Source organism: Triticum urartu, chromosome 3A (genome assembly GCF_056163025.1).
Source record: "Triticum urartu cultivar PI428250 chromosome 3A, HENAU_Tu73, whole genome shotgun sequence".
NCBI lineage: Eukaryota > Viridiplantae > Streptophyta > Magnoliopsida > Poales > Poaceae > Triticum > Triticum urartu.
The window spans coordinates 57240423-57259136 of record NC_141875.1 but is presented as its reverse complement, the minus strand read 5'-3'; the positions used below and the strand labels follow the sequence as shown (position 1 = coordinate 57259136).

The following is an 18714-nucleotide window of genomic DNA, read 5'->3' as shown; positions in this document are numbered from 1 at the left end:
CATCCTGTAATCATAGAATTGCTCCATGATGTACAGCTCAGTGCCAGCATCCGAGACCCCAAACTTGGCCTCGAGTGCATCCCACATATCTTTTCCATTATCAATTAACGCATAAGCATCAACTATGTTCTCACCAAGAACACTCAAGAGAGCAGTCTTAAACAGAGTATCCATTTTCTGAAAAGCTTGTGCCTGTTGAGCATCAGGCTCTCCTTCAGGTTTGCCGAGAGTGGCGTCATAGCAACTCATGGTTTGAAACCATAAGACTGCTCTCACGCGCCACCTCTTATAGTGGATACCCTCAAACATAGGAGGTCTGATGGAAGCAGCAAAAGCACTTAGGGTAAATTGCCTATGATAAGGTTTCTGGATTGTTGGAAATATGAGCAATTTACCAAATGATTTTATTAACAGAAATACTAGATAAAGCATGACTAATATAGAAGAGATAAAACAAGTCATGCATTCTGATAGAGAGAATGTAAATAGCTTCTGCATATATGAACCGTAGCCTATCATATCTAAAGCAGACAGTATAGCAAGTAGCATATATGAAGTAGAACCTATCATGTGTAGGACAAGGACTAGAACAAGGAACTGCGGCAGAACCTTTAACAGGAAAGACAAGAACACGTACGGGACAGCAGCAGCAGAAGCACTGGACTTGGGGTCGGTGTCCTCGCCTGCCATGTCGTCGAGGAGGTCGTGGACGTCGGGGAAGAAGTCATCGTCGGGGAAGTAGTCGTCGGCGACCGGATCATCCGTGATGAAGCAGCCAATAGTCGCGCTGAGCGCTCCCCAAAAACCTTATCACCCTTCTCCCGTACAGGACTCAAAAGGTGCGGTTTCGGAGGCCTACTGTCCCGACCTGCGGTGCACGCCGCAAGACGGGATGGGAAAGAACGTAGCAGCAGCGCAATGGTCGGAATTTTGTGGCAAGAGGAAGAGGAGCTTCCGTCGTGCGTGGCAAAAATTTAGACATCGCGTCGCGGCGCGTCGTGACGTGGCGAGGCGGGCGGCGGAGGAGGAGCGCGCGTGGATGTCCCTCTTGTTCTCATGCTCATACATGTGGGGAAAGAACCTTCCTTATAAAGAGATCCAACTCCCTCTAAACTAGCAATGTGGGACTAAACTTTTGTTCCACCTCTTGCCTTGCACAAATGGGCTGCGTGGGCCTCTAGGATTTATTAGAAATTTCTGAAACTGCTATTGGGCTAGGCCCAAAATAGACAAAATTCCAGCAGAAATCACACAACTTCCCTTGGACGCTGATCTATCAACACATATTCATCACCGGATCACAATCGGCAACACTGTAATCCTAGGTGTTGGTTTATTTCTAATACTCATATCTCAGAGTATGAGTTATTTCCCAAATGGATTTTTTTGTGCATCAGGCTATGTTTTGGAAAGATGGTTATTTATATTTGTTCATGGCACAACATGTTTACAAGTTGTTTACCCTGAATCTACACATCATCTAGTTTTGACTCAATCTTGGTAGAAAGAAAATGTATCCAACCAAAGGGAACATCTTAGCTTCTTTTAATAGGAATCAGGTATGTTTGTTTCAGTCTTTCTTCATCGGTATACCGGTGTTGTTTTCTTGGTATGACTAACAAGGAAATTTTCTTGCTTTCGTAAAAGTTAATACAACAAGATTGGTCTGGAATCTGATATATATATTTGTATCTTGAACTTTTTTCAGTGGATGTGTTGGATCACCATTCCTCAATGTGTAGGTGGATTCTCTTTGTGCACCTAATTAGGTAGGTGTTAATTTTTCTCAAACTGACTCTTCTATTATTCTAGCAACACACTTTCATTTGGCCTTCAGACTAAGAAATTATGTGCATTCGAGGGCGGCGTTAACTATGATGCTGGCTCCGGCGTACTTGAGGTGGGAAAGAGGGGCGCTGGTGGCAGAGGCCATGCACAAGTACGCAACATCCCGCTCATCGTCGTACCATGGCGTCACGAGGTGGGCAAGCTAGGAAAGTCGCTGTTACTGTTCATAGCTAGGGTTGATTTGCCTTATGTCTTGTTGACTAGATGCTTTTGTTCATAGATAGGTCTCAGTTTCCTTACCGCTCCCAAATGCTCAAGTGGAACGACAAGTAGGAAGCGCACCTCTGGGACAACACAAAGCCAGGTCAAGAGGCCCAAGAGCAATGGCGAACAAGCATGGTGTGTAATTATATTGTCGATGCTCTATCATGTCCATTCAATGTAGAGGATCCTAATTTTCATAGCCCAACGGAACTGCCTAAGCTTAACTTGTAATGCTGAGAGGGTACTGACCAGTTATCAGTTGCGCTCGACTAGAAACGTTAGGATGGTTGCATGGTGCACTTACTGTAGCAACTAACATATCACAATACTATGTGGCATCATAATTCAAGTTACTAGGTCATAATGCATGTTTATATGGGACACATGAACAACATCACTGTTGGATCAGTAAATAGATTGTTGATATTCATTTTTACTATGACGCCTTTGAAACCCATGCTTGACATGTAGTATGATAATTGTGTTCAAGCATGATAGAGTACACTTTTTTTCACAAGAGAAAACAAGTATGATTAGATATCTCTGTTAAGCGTTTCTCTTCCTTTTGTAGGGTTTGTGCATTTAAATTCTACTGCTTTTTGATATAAAATGAAACAGTTAATTATTCACCTATCTTCATTCCCCCTAATTGATTGCTTTTCTTTGGATGTTTTGCATGGGATTAGTTTCTACCTTTTGTCTGCCATTGTGGTTCTTCAATGTACTGCCATCACAGAGAGATTTTGGATGGAACATAAGAGCAGCTCAATTTAATCTTCATTTTGGCATTACAGGAAGCTATATGTTACTGAAGATAATGCTGAAAGGGCACATGACCTTGCAACCCTTAAATATTGGGACATACATCAGCACACCAAACTAAGTAGTGTTTGTTGATCTGTGGAGATTTCTAATGGTATTTTTTCCAAGGTATTCCTGCTTATACAAAGAAAGAGAGAAGTTGAGAGACATGTAGATTGTTTACTATATGACCACAATAGGAGACCATGTGTTTGACTGTAGACTGTAGCAACTTTAACGGGCTATCAATATATTTGTGGAAATAGCATAAGAAAGCAACAATTCAATGAACTTCTAATTTAGTGCTTGATTATTTTGCGAATCATACAAGGAGCTGCATGTTCTTTCATTAAGATGAAAGAAGATACGACGCCAAAGAAAGACACAAACCATACAAGAGACACACGACAAGAACACCACACAATGCATGACAACGGGAACAATCTGGTGCAACAGCCAAAAAACATGACCCAGGAAATGACTATCATCAGAACGATAACAAAGACTAAAGCACGACACCGTGGAGAAGAGGCATCCACCAACCTTCAGACAACAACACTTGCATGGGCCTGGGTGCAATGTCACTAAACACCGAGGCCACCAGCCCAACACCACCGGATCGACGGTGACCCTGGCCAAAGGGGAAGGGGCATATGGGGAATAGGCTACCGGCCCAACACCACTGGGCCGGCTATCACCCAGGCCAAAGAGGAGGGGCCATATGGGGAACACGCATCAGCCACCGGGGACGAAACCCATCGCGGCCAATGAACAGACAATCAGCCAGAATGTGACCAACTACCAATGTGGCAATGCTTCTCACCGGTCGGAGACGAGAGGATGGAAGGTGGATGTGCAAGATCCGACAAGGCACCACCATATTTGGTAAGGAATGTAACAAAACCAAGATAACAAGGAGCGGTATTTTAATGGCTGGAGAAGCTAGGAACACTAATAGAACAAGGTTTGTATTCTTGTTGCGTTGGTCTTAAAGAACAAGAGATATACCAACGATAAATAGTGTAACTATGTATCTTACTTTTCTTATCGACAACACAATGAAATGTTTGCATGATTTGAAGTTTTAACCCATGGCAACACACGGGCATAAGCTAACAAACAAATTCCTACTTGGAAAACAATGTAAGCATTTAATCTATTGCAAGAAATTTGTGTGAACCTGTTTGCTGGAGTTGAGGCCCATCTGGACTCTCTCTCGGTGTCGGTGCCTACTGCTTGGAGCGGCGAGCGGCAGCCAATGGACAGCGGAAGAGCCCTGTCGCCATGCAGCTTGGAGGGGGAACGCGATGCCCTCGACACCAGAAATCGGCCTAGGATGGAAGATCGATGGCATGGCTCGCCTGATGTACAAATCGTCTTGGTAGTCGCCGTTGGCACCAAAAATCGGCCTAGGATGGCCAGATCGACGGCACGGCTTGACGGCGGGCTCATCCGGCTGCTCACCCGAACATGTGGCGGATATCTCTATGGAGGGTTTGGGAGGCGTCGGTGAGCATGGAGGGAAGGAGATGGTGAGAATGGAGGGGAGGAGGCAGGGACATGCCATGGGGCGCGAGGGGGGGGGGGTGGCGGCCGGGACGCCATGGCAGAGAGGGATGGCGGGGGCGACGTCGTGGCGGAGAGAAGGAGTGGGAGGGTGAGAGAGCGAGGGGTGCGTGCGGTGAGAGAGTGGTTGAGGTGATACGACAGGGTAGGTAAGCTAAAAAACTGGGTAGGTGAAAAATAATTTATTTTTTCTCATGTTTATTAATATAAAATATCATTTATATATATTTGTATGTAATTAGGGTACCCAATTTTTTTTGCAAATAAAAGTAGTTATGTTAGTCTCACATTTGTTTTTATATACTATGCAATATATAGAGAACGGGAGTTTGGCTCTCAGCCTCCATGAAGGCCTTAAAAAACAAAATTCAAACCTTTTGGTTTCAAAAAAATTTGAAAAAATTTGTGCAAGTAAATAAGGATGTTATGTGTACTAGTAAGGTACACGTGCATTGCATGCATGAGATTTGGCAACCAAATTGTGAATAAATATCATACTATAGCATGTAAGCTTTGAGTCATATATGCATGATGTAGATGTTCGTATAATTCTTATAGTTCATCTCATTCAAAATCAGTTAGTTGTATAAAAAAGTTAATCTATTTTAAGATTGGAATTGTGCATTGTAAAACATAAAGTAAAAACAAATAATGACAATTCATTCAGAAAAAAAAGTTTAGGCAATTATGATACGAAAGATTGTAGAACAAAGGAGAAGTGCTTGTACTTTGAGGTTTGTGCATTATGTTTAAATTCAACCACGGAGTCTTCTAAATTGTATATGTGGCAGAATCTAGTGAAATGTAGATGATATCCAACGGCCAGTAGTGCTCGGATTTGCCATATCTGCACTGTCGGATCGGTTTCATCCAATGACCATTTTTCAAAGTTATTCGCACATATATAGCGGTATAGATGTATGTAAAATTTCAGGATGAAATACGTTAAAATGCGACCGGTACAGAAAAGACAAATTCATGGCCTGAGAGAATGAATAGTATCATGTGTTAAAAAGCCCAGAATTGTCTTTTTTGCACAGCCTCCATTTCAACGTATTTTGCCCTGAAAATTTACACACATGTGTGTTATGCCTCCATGTATATCTGTATTTTTTTTAAACATAGAAAATATGAAGTTTGACGAATTTTGAAATTTTCAAAACCGAGCTCCATGGAGCTCGGCCTCCAAAGGCAATATCCGACAGTATATACTTGCACTTTTGTTTGTCAGAGATAAGAAGTCATGGATTTGGACGATTTTTAAAAAATGTCAATTGACATTAACATGTAAAATTTGACATGCGTTATGGCAAAATATTTCAAATGCCCGTGGCAACACACGGGCATTCTACTAGTTGTTTTTTGCTCCAATCGCCCTTGATTTTGATGATCCCAATGAATAGGACAAATGCAGAAAAAAAATCTATTACGTAGCTATGTACGCATCAATCGTTCATATTACCTAGTTTTAATTTTCAGTATTCCAATGAATAGAACAAATGCAGAGAAATTTTTCTGTTATTGTTTCATGTATACAAATTCCAAAAATATGCATCATCATCGGTTGGCGGCAAATCCTTTTTTGGTTTATGTATCATCAGATTTCATAATTTGATGCTTCCACCTTACACTAGAAATGCATCATAGCTTCTTACTTTTGTGCTTCTACTTTGCAATTTGTTAGCTACTGTCGCCTAGATGTATGCTTCCATGTTGTGTCTCATGTTCTATGTATCCACACAAATCTTTTTTTGTTTTTGTTTCAAAATTTACTACCTAGCTTCTTACTTTTGTGCTTCTACAATGCAATCAGTTTGCTACGGTCGCCTAGATGTATGCTTCCATGCCTTGTCTCACAATGTTCTATGTATCCACACAAATATATTTTTTATGTTTCAAAATTGCATGCTTCCACCTCACAAGAATTATGCACACTTTTGTTTTTTTTTTCTTATCTCCTACATGTGTGCTTCTACATTGTACTCATTTTGCTACTGTCACCTAGATGTATGCTTACATGCTTTTCTCTCATAATGGTCTGTTCCAAAAATATGCTTCCACACAAATCTTCATTTCTTTATCTTTTCAAAATTCCATGCTTCCACCTAACATGAATAATGCACACTTTTTATGTATTTATTTTCCTTTCTTCATACTCATCTGCTTATATATTGTACCCATTTTGCTACAGCCGTGTCGAGACATGCTTCCCGTATACAGATTCCAAAAATATGTATCATCAGTTGTCGGGATTTTTTTTTTGTTTATGTATCGTCAAATTTCAAAATTTGATGCTTCCACACAACACTAAAAAAAGCAATGTTTGCATTATTGGCTAGTGTTCTTACTATTTGTGCTTATACATTGTACTCATTTTGCCGATTGCCTGGATGTATGCTTCCATGCCTTTGGCTCATAATGCTCTATCTATGCACATAAATCTTTTCTTGTTTATGTTTCAAAATTTCAAGATTACACCTAACGTGAAAAATGAACACTTGTGAATTATTCCTACCTACTACCTTCGTGTTTCTACCTTCTACCCATTTTGCTACAGTCGCCTGAAATAATGGTCCGTTCGAAAAAAATGTATCCGCACAATTTTTTATGTTTTCAAAATTTCATTCTTCCACCTCCCATGAGTAATGCACAATTTTGATTTTTTTTTTCCCAACTTCACACCCGTGTGCTTCTACATAGTCCTCATTTTGCTTTAGTCGTATGGAACCATGCTTCCGGGCCATCATCTCATAATGGGTTTCCAAACAGGCCCGTCGATGGGGCAGGCCAAATTGGCGGACCGCCCAGGGCCCCCAAAATGTTGGGGCCCCCAAATCAGGAAAAATTATATGAAAAGCCCACTAGCTGAGCCAGGAGTAGGAGCCCATTCACGTACACACCTCGCTGCCTCGGCCAGTGATGCTGCTAGGGCTTGTTCCGTCGTCTGATCGCCTGATTCGGTCGCTGTCTTGTCTTGGTCGCCCTCACCCTCGTCGCCCTCCGGCCCTCCCCCAGTCTTCCTCTTGTCTACTCGGCTCCTCGCTAGATGGATGTTGCAGGCTAGTTGACTAGTTCCCCAATGCATGACCCCACGTGAGTACTCCAGACCTATTTGCTGTAAGCCGGTTTGCTTCAGAGTTCACATAACGATTTCTGAATTTTGGTACAGATCGAAGACCCAAAGGAATCTGCATCTCCTGACCCGAAAACTCAAGAGACACACTCCTGCTACCAAAATTATATGTATGCTCTTTGTTTTTGAATTTTGGTGCACAAAATGATCACATGGATAGTTAATAAACTTGAGCATTAGCCATTGTACTTCCTATATATCGATAAGCGATACATTTCTTTACACTTTGTAGCCAGAGGTTTAGACTTCAGATGGATTGATGCAACTATTTTTGGCAAAGTTTTAAATAGCCGGCTATAGCCCCGCTATAGTTGTTTGAGCAGGTGCCGCTAAGTGGCATAGCAAGCTAAACTCATGAAATGTCGGCTATAGTGGGCTATAGCTCACTATAGCTGATTTAGAGGACCGTTGCTATTTTGCATAGCCTGCTATTTAAAACACTGATTTTTAGAGATAATTGCTAATTCAAACTACAAGGTGCAACCTTTTTTATTATTATCTTGATAAATGATAAGCTTAGAACTTCAGTTATATGAGTATATCAAAATTTAGGAAGTCATTTTGCATTTCGTCCCAGGCCCCCAAATTTCTGGAGACGACCCTGCTTCCAAACAACTATATTCTACAGACAACGAACCTATCCCTTTATTCTCTCTTACACTTTTTTCTAGAATTGTTAACATATTACATTTCCATATGTTCACAGGTGACATTCAAAAATGAAGAAAGACGATGGGCCACATATGCTGAAGAGTCGATATGGCGTTGGTCGGTTACATGATATTGTAATAGGTCTCGTGAAGAAACGGAAAAACCTCATTTGTAAAAAATGAAATGGGGTAATCTTCTTAATGTTAGTTCTTTCTCAGCTCCAGAGGGTCTCCTAGAATGGATCATTGACAGGATTGACCCGACACTTGGCGAATTTAGAAATCCAAGCAACAATACTAGTATTCTTTCCATTAAATAAATGGTTGAAGCGGTTCTTGGACTCCCAGCTGGAACTAGGCCTATAGCTATCATAATCAAGCATGAAGAATCACCTCACCGTGAATTCTACAAGACAGACAACGAACATGGGAGATGAGCGCCCATTCACCACACAGAAAATATGGTGGATAAAACATGAAGACCTAGATGATGAGACCTTCTTTAGGTCCTTCCTAGTAGCACTGGCTACTCATGTAGCACCTAGAACTGGAAATATGGTGCCTTTGGAGTATCTTGGCAGCCTTGAAGTTGCTTCCGAGGTTTATGAGTATGCGTGGGGAGATCGAATCAGTCAGTATCACATCCACTTTGCTCCCCTCCTACTTCACCTTTACCGCTTCCAGCATAAAAACACTCGAACTCTCTCCTGATAATATGGTCACAACCCTTCTTTTGTGACCTTTTGGTGTAACAAATCCTTGTCCTAGAACCAAGCTTCTTCGCTTAGTCATTATACACCTTCTGTGCTTCCTCCAGGGTGTCAAACAAAAAGACCTACGTAGGGAGCTGTTGGTCGAAGAGTTGTTGCATCATCAACAAATGGAGTATATGTGTCTCCTTCGACGTCTTCCATGACATCGTCCAGCCAAAAATCATTTAACAACATCATTCACATTAAAATCGACACACAACAAAATTGTATGCTACATTAACTAGTTCAAAGTGCATGATACAATGTGAACAAATGCTTCATTCAGGAATCGTAAATCTCATGGCCTGATACTTGGCCAGCAGCTACGAACCATTCATACACGGATCAAATATACATGGGACTATAATGGATAACACACACACACACACACACACACACACACACACACACACACACACACACACACACACACATGCACGCACGCACGCACGCACGCATATCAAATTACAGTGAATGCCAAAAACACATCACATGGCTGAACCTACTCAACATGGTAATTCAAAGTTTCGACCATGCAACTGCAGTGCATCACATACGTACTCAAAAAGCTTCCAACAAAATATTAACAGAATATCTTCCAGAAATCAACAACCTCCTGTACAATCACACGGTCATGCTTCCTACTAGAGAAATACCCATCCACCAACAAGTATGCATCATACGGAACTTAATTTTCGTCACGTGAATAAAAAAATATGCACGCTCATCCATTTACCTCTTCATCTCCATTGTTGACAACCGGAGGATTTCAAATCTGCCGATGAAACCTAGATGCAGCATCTCCTGCAACTTCTGAACTCCTGCCAGACCACCAACCATCTTTTTTCGAAACGGAGGCAAAAGCTTTGCCTCATCCATTAAATAAGAGAGAATAGAGTTTGTTACGAGCCACCAAAATACACAACATGTGGATTACTCGCGTGCAATAAAAGACCCTAGTTTCTTTGCTCGACAATGACCCAAATGTTTGCCTCGGTGGAGATGGAAGAAAGCAAGATTGGCGATGGGGCACTCTTATGCTTGAGAACCCTTACGTTCCGCTCGTTCCAGACTATCCAAGAGACAAGAATGATGATGGAGGCCTTGGCTTGTCGATCTGGCGTTCGTTAGACGCAAGTGCTTGCCCACCAATCTTCAACCGTGTGAAATAAAGGCCAAGCGGAAGTGTCGAGCCCGAGCATGGGGAATTTCCCAATGACCAAAGACCAAAGGCGCCGGGTGTAGCGGCACTTGTAGAAGAGATGGGACCCGCACTCTTGCACCCTCATGCAGAGAGGGCAAACATCACAATTTGGCCATCCTTGCTTTGCCAATCTATCCGCCGTCCAGATTCTATCTTGAAGAGCTAGCCAAGCAAAAAATTGACTTTTGGAGGTGCCCAAACCTTTCAAACCATCCTGTCCATGGGCGAAAGGACCATCCCTAGGAATTGTGCCTTGTATGCGAAAGTTGCCGAGTACTGCCCATTGCTCGTATGCTTCCAAATGATGCCATCCTCGGTGAGCTCGTCAAGGTGGACCTCATTAAGAAGAATCCAAAGAGTGAAGAACTGCGTGATGTGCTCGGCGGTGACGTTGATGAGGGTTTTGATCTTGAGGATCCATGTGTTGTGCTTGAGGGCCTCCCTGACCTTCCAACCTTTTCTCTTGGAAGCTTCATAAATGAGTAGGGCAATGTCTTTTGGCGTACGCCCAAGAAGCCAAGGAGAGTCCCAAAAGGGTGTCCTCGCATCTTTACCAACGATAATAGTGGTGGAAGCATAAAAAAAGTTGAGGTCCTCCGCATCACATGGGTTTCCCATCCCCACCCACATCTTAGTGGGTTCTTTCCATTCATACCATGGACATCGTAACCGGAGAGCCCTAGTAAACTTGGCGGTGTTGAGTACCCCGAGCCCTCCATACAAAAGTGGCCGACCCAGTTCACCTTGCATTTAGCCCCCTATGTCTTGTCCAATCCGGACCATAGGAAAGCTCTTTCAATCTTGTTGATATTGTGGAGGATGGTAGACCACCAACCATCTAGTACACCAGTAGGACGACGCACATCTGGAATAAGGATCTTGCGGTACTCAATCTCACGGGTCAGATGCGTAATTTTTGCATCAACTGGACAGAAGCATCTACTCTAGGAAGCAACCTGGAATTGATGAAGAAGAAACACATGGAGAGTTACCCGGATAGTGGTGCCCGAAACATCCTCTCTCGCGGGTCATGGGCACAACGCATCAGACGCCTGATACGTCCATTTTGCATCATGATTTTATGTTGATATATATTGCGTTATAGGCAGTTATTTCACATTATGGTACAATACTTATGTCTTTTCTCTCTTATTTAACAAGATTTACATGAAGAGGGAGAATGCCGGCAGCTGGAATTCTAGACTGAAAAGGAGCAAGTCTGAGATACCTATTTCGCACAACTCCAAATGTCCTGAAACTTTACGGAGAATTATTTTGGAATATATAAAAAATATTGGGCGAAGAAACAACAGAAGGGGACCCACGACGTGGCCACAAGCCTGAGCGGCGCACCCTACCCCCCAGGGTGCGCCCCCAGGGCTTGTGGGCCCCCTGGCCATCATCTGGTGCCCGTCTTTTGCTATATGGAGGGTTTTAACCTAGAAAAAAAATCAAAAGGGAGCTTTTGGGACAAAGCACCGCCATCTCAAGGCGGAACCTGGGCAGAAGCAATCTAGGGCTCCGGTGAAGCTATTCTACTGGGGAAACCTCCCTCTGAGAGGGGGAAGTCGAAGCTATTGTCATCACCAACGATCCTATCATCGAGGGATGGTCAATCTTCATTAACATGTTCACCAACACCATATCCTCTCAAACCCTAATTCATCGTTTGTATTCAATCTTTCTTCCAAAACCTCAGATTGGTACCTGTGGGTTGCTAGTAGTGTTGATTAGAATTTTTTTCAAAAGTAGCACGTTTTTTATAGCAATTTCGGAAACTAGCAGTGTCGATACGTTATTTGCAAAACTAGCAGCCCATCGGTCAACGGTTGGCCGAAGTGGACCTTTTCGGCCTGCGGAAGCCCGAAGTGACGTCTTCGGTTAAGCCAGGCCGAAGTGTGCGCGAACTGGGCCGAAGACGGGCCTCTTCGGCCAGCCAGCGACCGAAGATGGGCCTCTTCAGCCAGCCAGCGACCGAAGAGGTCTTCGGCTTACCAGTGGCCGAAGAGTAGCGGATAAGGCCCGAGCGGCGTCTTCTTTCTCCTCTCGCTGTTCTTGCTCTGTCTCTCTCGTTCCTCTCTGTACATCGCCCCCCTCGCTGATCTCTTTGTTTCTCCACCTATTTTCGAATCCAAAGCACAGAAATGGTAGATCGTAGCCATCTCCACCGGCCTACGGTCATTTTTTCCCAATGGGATAGCTATTTGTGCGTACAAGTGAGGTGGAGTCATGATGGGGTGAGGAGGAGGAGAGGCCATGGTGGGCTGAGGAGGAGGAGGCGGTTTGGCTGGTGAGGAGGAGGTGCAGCTTCGTGTCGCCGAGGGGGTGGCGTTGGTGTTGTCTGTTGGTGCAAGTTCTTCGTGAGGTGGCCACACGCGTCGAAGGTATAATCACGCGTCACATTTTATTAGTGTTAATTGGTTTGTGTTGGCATTTTAGCGGATAGTTAGTGTAGCCGGTAACAATTTGTTCATTGCGATTAATTAGAAGGTGGCAATGTCTGACAGGTGAAAATGTCAGTATCAGTAAATTTGACTGTTTACTATGGCCCTGGTAATGTTCGATATAATGAGTTGGGGGTTGATCTTAGCGAGTTTAAAAATGGCGTCATGACACTTTCAGACCCGGACAGAGTGGACATTAGACAGTTGAAGCACTGGTTGACTACTAGTTTTGGGTTGGATTCTGAAGTATGTTCCGTCAGTATTCATGCATTGTGGACCAAATCCTGTAAAAATGTCAAGTGGGAGTTGATGCCGATAGATAGGAGCCAGCATTGGTTGACCCTGTTAAGTCGTTGCCGAGACCGAAGAATCCACCCATATGTCCTAGTGCAGCCAGTGGCGAAGGAGGAGAATACCGTACAACTCCATGTGGGGTATGAACCCGGCCAGGGTAGTCGAGTTGCTAACGAGATTCATTTATCCGGGTCACAGCCACCGGATGTGGATCCTAGCCAAACCGAGAAGGAGTCAGACTACATGTTGGACAATGTTTGTGGTCATGATACTAGGCAGAATATTCAGTCGATAATATTAGCTGGTTCTGGTGTTGCTGATGGGGATGAGGAAGGCGATGAAATGCAGAGGGTGATGGAGGAAGAGGCGAGGATGGATATGCGGAGGATCTGGATTCTGAAAATTCTGAGGATGAAGTGGAGGTACCGATTCCTTCTGCATGGAATCAGGACATATCCACCGGCCTTACTGTGAACGATGGCCATGAGACTCTATGGCAATATAATCTGAACCAAGTCCAGATGGGGGCTATGTTTGATACAAAGAAAAAAATTGAAGTATGCAGTGATAAAGTGGGCTATGTCTACTCAGAGGGTTTTCCGGACAGACAGATCAAACCCAACAAACTATACCGTGAAGTGTGTTGAAACAGGTTGTCCTGCGAAGGTGCACGGGCACGTGCCGAAGTATAACATCCACTGGGTTGTCACGAATGTGGTCGCACATAATTGTGTGAGGAAAAACTTGTTGGTTCAAACCTAACTTCAACTCTCATTGCGCAACTCATGTATACTGAGATAGTGGAGAAAAAAGATATGAAAGCAAAACACATCCAGACAGCAGTGAAGGTCAGATGGAATTATAACATTCGTTATGGGAAGGCTTGGAGGGCTAAGCAGAAGGCTATGGAGGAAAGGTTTGGGACGTTCTTTGACTCATATGATAATGTTGTCCGTCTCCTGGATGTACTGAAGGAGAGGAATCCCGACACTTATGTTAACGTACAACATACAAGGTTGCTAAGTATACCAGGTTTCAAGGTGTTGAAACGAGTATTCTTCTCTTTCGCTATGTGCATTGAAGCTTTCCGGCATTGTCCTCCTGTGATGTTTGTGGATGGTACATTCCTGACTGGTCAGTACAAAGGGAAAATCCTGACTGCCATTGGTGTGGATGGAAACAATCAAATCATTCCACTTGCCATGGCATTTGTGGAGGGTGAGAACTTTCTGAGCTGGGTGTGGTTCTTTCGGCAAGTGAAAATTGCCATCGTGAAGGATCGACCAAACGTGTGTGTCATTCATGATAGGCATGCTGGTATATTGAAGGCCGTGAAGACTCTAAGGAATCCAACAGTAGACGAACCAACACCTTGGAAGGATTTGCAGAGCCGGTGGTGCATGCGCCATCTTGGGGCTAACTTTTTCTCACAGTTCAAGAACAAGCGGTTGATGAACTTGTTTAAAAAATTGTGCAAGCAGAACCAGGAGCGTAAATACCAATTTATTTCCCTGGGGAGAGATGGCGCCTACTTTACAGGATGTCTCCTACTTGTTGGGATTACCTTTGGCCGGTGATGCCATAGGTCCTTTAGAGGCAGAACCTGGCTGGCTTGCAAATATGCAGGCCCGTTTTCTAGCTGCGGTGCCAACTGCTACGGGCTTAAACGATGATCCTCACGGGCCACGTTTTAGGTGGTTGAGCCAGTTTCAGGTAACCTTCGTGGCCACATGACTATGTTTTTTTAGTTACCAATAGTACATCGTTCACACAATCGTATGTTTTCTATGTAGATTGTCTCATTAGGATACCCCGCAGTAGATTTGTCAGACGCACAGATTGATCGATCCCTAGAGGCATATATTCTATGGTTGTTCGGCAAGACGATGTTCACGGAGAACCACGTGACCACTGTTGATGCACGATTCATCGGTATTGCACGAGAGATAGCTGACGCACGTTGCCCTGTGGATATTGTCCAGAGGAGTTTTGGTTCTGCCGTGTTAGCAGCTACGTACAGAGGCTTGTGCAAAGGTTGCTTGTTGAAGTCTAGAAAGTCAGGTCTGGTTGGATGTCCACTATTGTTGCAGCTCTGGTCATACGAGAGATTCCCTATTGGACGACCCTATGTCTCCATTGACACACCGTTTGGGTTGGAGGACATAGCAGGGGCTTACATGCCTGCTATCGGCGACTTGCCTACTATGGGATCTGTTTGGGCACGGAGAGATGTACTTTTAAATTATGTAATTCCTTCGATTATTTTTGCCGTGCAATAGTATTACTAATGTAAATTTGTTGTCATGTACAGAGACAGTTTGCACATACCCAGGTGAAGGGCTGCTACCCGTCCTTCACGGTGTAGTTTGATAGTTTGCACGAGGATCAAGTTATCTGGGAGCCCTACTCGTATCAGACTATAACATCCAGGTATCCAGTTGGGATCTCTGCCTTATGCACTAGAGATCGGCACTACTGGATGACCAAGGCCAAGTTGGTGTTCGACGTGACGGTTGAGGAGATGGCTCTTCATAGGGTGACGGTTGAAGAAGAGTTGTATAGGATGCAGCCGGAAGGTTTTGTCGATCCAAAAGGAGCTAACAAAGTGTGCAAGCTCCAGCGATCCATTTATGGACTGGTGCAAGCCTCTCGGAGTTGGAATAAACGCTTTGATAGTATGATCAAAGCATATAGTTTTATACAGACTTGCGGTGAAGCCTGTATTTACAAGAAAGTGAGTGGGAGCACTACAACATTTCTGATAAGTATATGTGAATGACATATTGTTGATCGGAAATAATGTAGAATTATTCTACAAAGCATAAATGAGTGTTTTTAAAGAAGTTTTTCAAAGAAAGACCTCGGTGAAGCTGCTTATATATTAAGCATCAAAATCTATAGAGATAGATCAAGACGCTTGATAAGTTTTTTCAATGAGCACATACCTTGACAATATTTTGAAGTAGTTCAAAATGGAACAGTCAAAGAAAGAGTTCTTGGCTGTGTTACAAGGTATGAAATTGAGTAAGACTCAAAGCCCGACCACGACAGAAGATAGAAAGAGAATGAAAGTCATTCCCTATGCCTCAGTCATAGGTTCTATAAAGTATGCCATGATGTGTACCAGATCTATTGTATACCCTACACTGTGTTAAGCAAGGGAGTACAATAGTGATCTAAGAGTAGATCACTGGACATTGGTCAAAATTATCCTTAGTGGAATAAGGAAATATTTCTTGATTATGGAGGTGACAAAAGGTTCGTCGTAAAAAGTTACGTCGATGCAAGTTTTGACACAGATCTGGATGACTCTAAGTCTCGATCTAGATACATATTGAAAGTGGGAGCAATTAGCTAGAGTAGCTCCGTGCAGAGCATTGTAGACATAGAATTCACAAAATACTTACGGATCTGTATGTGACAGACCCGTTGACTAAAATTATCTCACAAGCAAAACATGATCACACCTTAGTACTCTTTGGGTGTTAATCACATAAATGATGTGAACTAGATTATTGACTCTAGTAAACCCTTTGGGTATAGGTCACATGACGATGTGAACTCTGGTGTTAATCACATGGTGATGTGAACTCTTAGTGTTGAATCACATGGCGATGTGAACTAGATTATTGACTCTAGTGCAAGTGGGAGACTGAAGGAAATATGCCCTAGAGGCAATAATAAAGTTATTATTTATTTTCTTATATCATGATAAATGTTTATTATTCATGCTAGAATTGTATTAACCGGAAACATAATACATGTGTGAATACATAGACAAACAGAGTGTCACTAGTATGACTCTACTTGACTAGCTCGTTAATCGAAGATGGTTATGTTTCCTAACCATAAACAAAAGAGTTGTTATTTGATTAACAGGATCACATCATTAGGAGAATGATGTGATTGACATGACCCATTCCATTAGCTTAGCACCCGATCGTTTAGTATGTTGCTATTGCTTTCTTCATGACTTATACATGTTCCTATGACTATGAGATTATGCAACTCCCGTTTGCCGGAGGAACACTTTGTGTGCTACCAAACGTCACAACGTAACTGGGTGATTATAAAGGAGCTCTACAGGTGTCTCCAAAGGCACATGTTGGGTTGGCGTATTTCGAGATTAGGATTTGTCACTCCGATTGTCGGAGAGGTATCTCTGGGCCCTCTCGGTAATGCACATCACATAAACCTTGCAAGCATTGCAACTAATGAGTTAGTTGTGAGATGATGTATTACGGAACGAGTAAAGAGACTTGCCGGTAACGAGATTGAACTAGGTATTGAGATACCGACGATCGAATCTCGGGCAAGTAACATACCGATGACAAAGGGAACAACGTATGTTGTTATGCGGTCTGACCGATAAAGATCTTCGTAGAATATGTGGGAGCCAATATGAGCATCCAGGTTCCGCTGTTGGTTATTGACTGGAGACGTGTCTCGGTCATGTCTACATTGTTCTCGAACCCGTAGGGTCCGCACGCTTAAGGTTTCGATGACAGTTATATTATGAGTTTATGAGTTTTGATGTACCGAAGGAGTTCGGAGTCCCGGATGCGATCGGGGACATGACGAGGAGTCTCGAAATGGTCGAGACGTAAAGATCGATATATTGGACGACTATATTCGGACATCGGAAAGGTTCCGAATGATTCGGGTATTTTTCGGAGTACCGGAGAGTTACGGGAATTCGCCGGGGAGTATATGGGCCTTATTGGGCCATACGGGAATAGAGGAGAGAGGCCAAAAGGAAGGAGGCCTGCGCCCCCCCTCTGGTCCGAATTGGACAAGGGGCGCAGCCCCCTTTTCCTTCTTTCTCCCCCCCTCTTTCCCCTTCTCCTACTCCAACAAGGAAGGAGGGAGTCCTACTCCCGGTGGGAGTAGGACTCCCCTTGGCGCGCCCCCTCCTAGGCCGGCCGCCCCCTCCCCTTTGATCCTTTATATACGGAGGCAGAGGGCACCCCTAAACACACAAGTTGATCCACGTGATCATATTCTTAGCCGTGTGCGGTGCCCCCTTCCACCATAGTCCTCGATAATATTGTAGCGGTGCTTAGGCGAAGCCCTAGAACAGTAGTACATCAAGATCGTCACCACGCCATCGTGCTGACGGAACTCTTCCCTGACACTTTGCTGGATCGGAGTCCGGGGATCGTCATCGAGCTGAACGTGTGCTAGAACTCGGAGGTGCCGTAGTTTCGGTGCTTGATCGGTCGGGCCGTGAAGACGTACGACTACATCAACCATGTTGTGCTAACGCTTCCGTTGTCGATCTACAAGGGTACGTAGATCACACTCTCCCCTCTCGTTGCTATGCATCACCATGATCTTGCGTGTGCGTAGGAAATTTTTTGAAATTACTACGAAACCCAACAGTAAGGACATCACCCAAGCACCGGTCCACCCACATATCAAATTATCAAAGTAAAGAACGTGAATCATATGAGCATGATGAAAACTTACTTGACAGTAATTCCTATGTGTCATCGGAAGCGCTTTGCTTTATATAAGAGTTTGTCTAGGTTTATCATTTGCTATAAAAAGAATTAGGCCACCTTGTTGCACCTTTGTTACATTTGTTACTTGTTACCTATTACGAATTATCTTATCACAAAACTATCTGTTACCGATAATTTCAGTGCCTGCAGAAAATACCTTACTGAAAATCGCTTGTCATTTCCTTCTGCTCCTCATTGGGTTCGACACTCTTACTTATCGAATGGACTACGATTGATCTCCTATACTTGTGGGTCATCAACGCCCCTGGTTGTTCACATCCAACGATAGATGACTAGTCTGATGGATGACACCA

At 43.5% G+C, this 18714-nt stretch overlaps 1 protein-coding gene across 1 annotated transcript; it reads right to left on the bottom strand.

The window, feature by feature from the left end:
* Positions 1-10362: 10362 nt before the first annotated feature.
* On the bottom strand, positions 10363-10776 carry LOC147978517 (uncharacterized). The gene has a single exon (XM_087514775.1). It carries the CDS (start codon positions 10774-10776, stop codon positions 10363-10365), a length of 414 nt encoding a protein of 137 aa, XP_087370901.1.
* Between the last annotated feature and the right edge of the window lie 7938 nt (positions 10777-18714).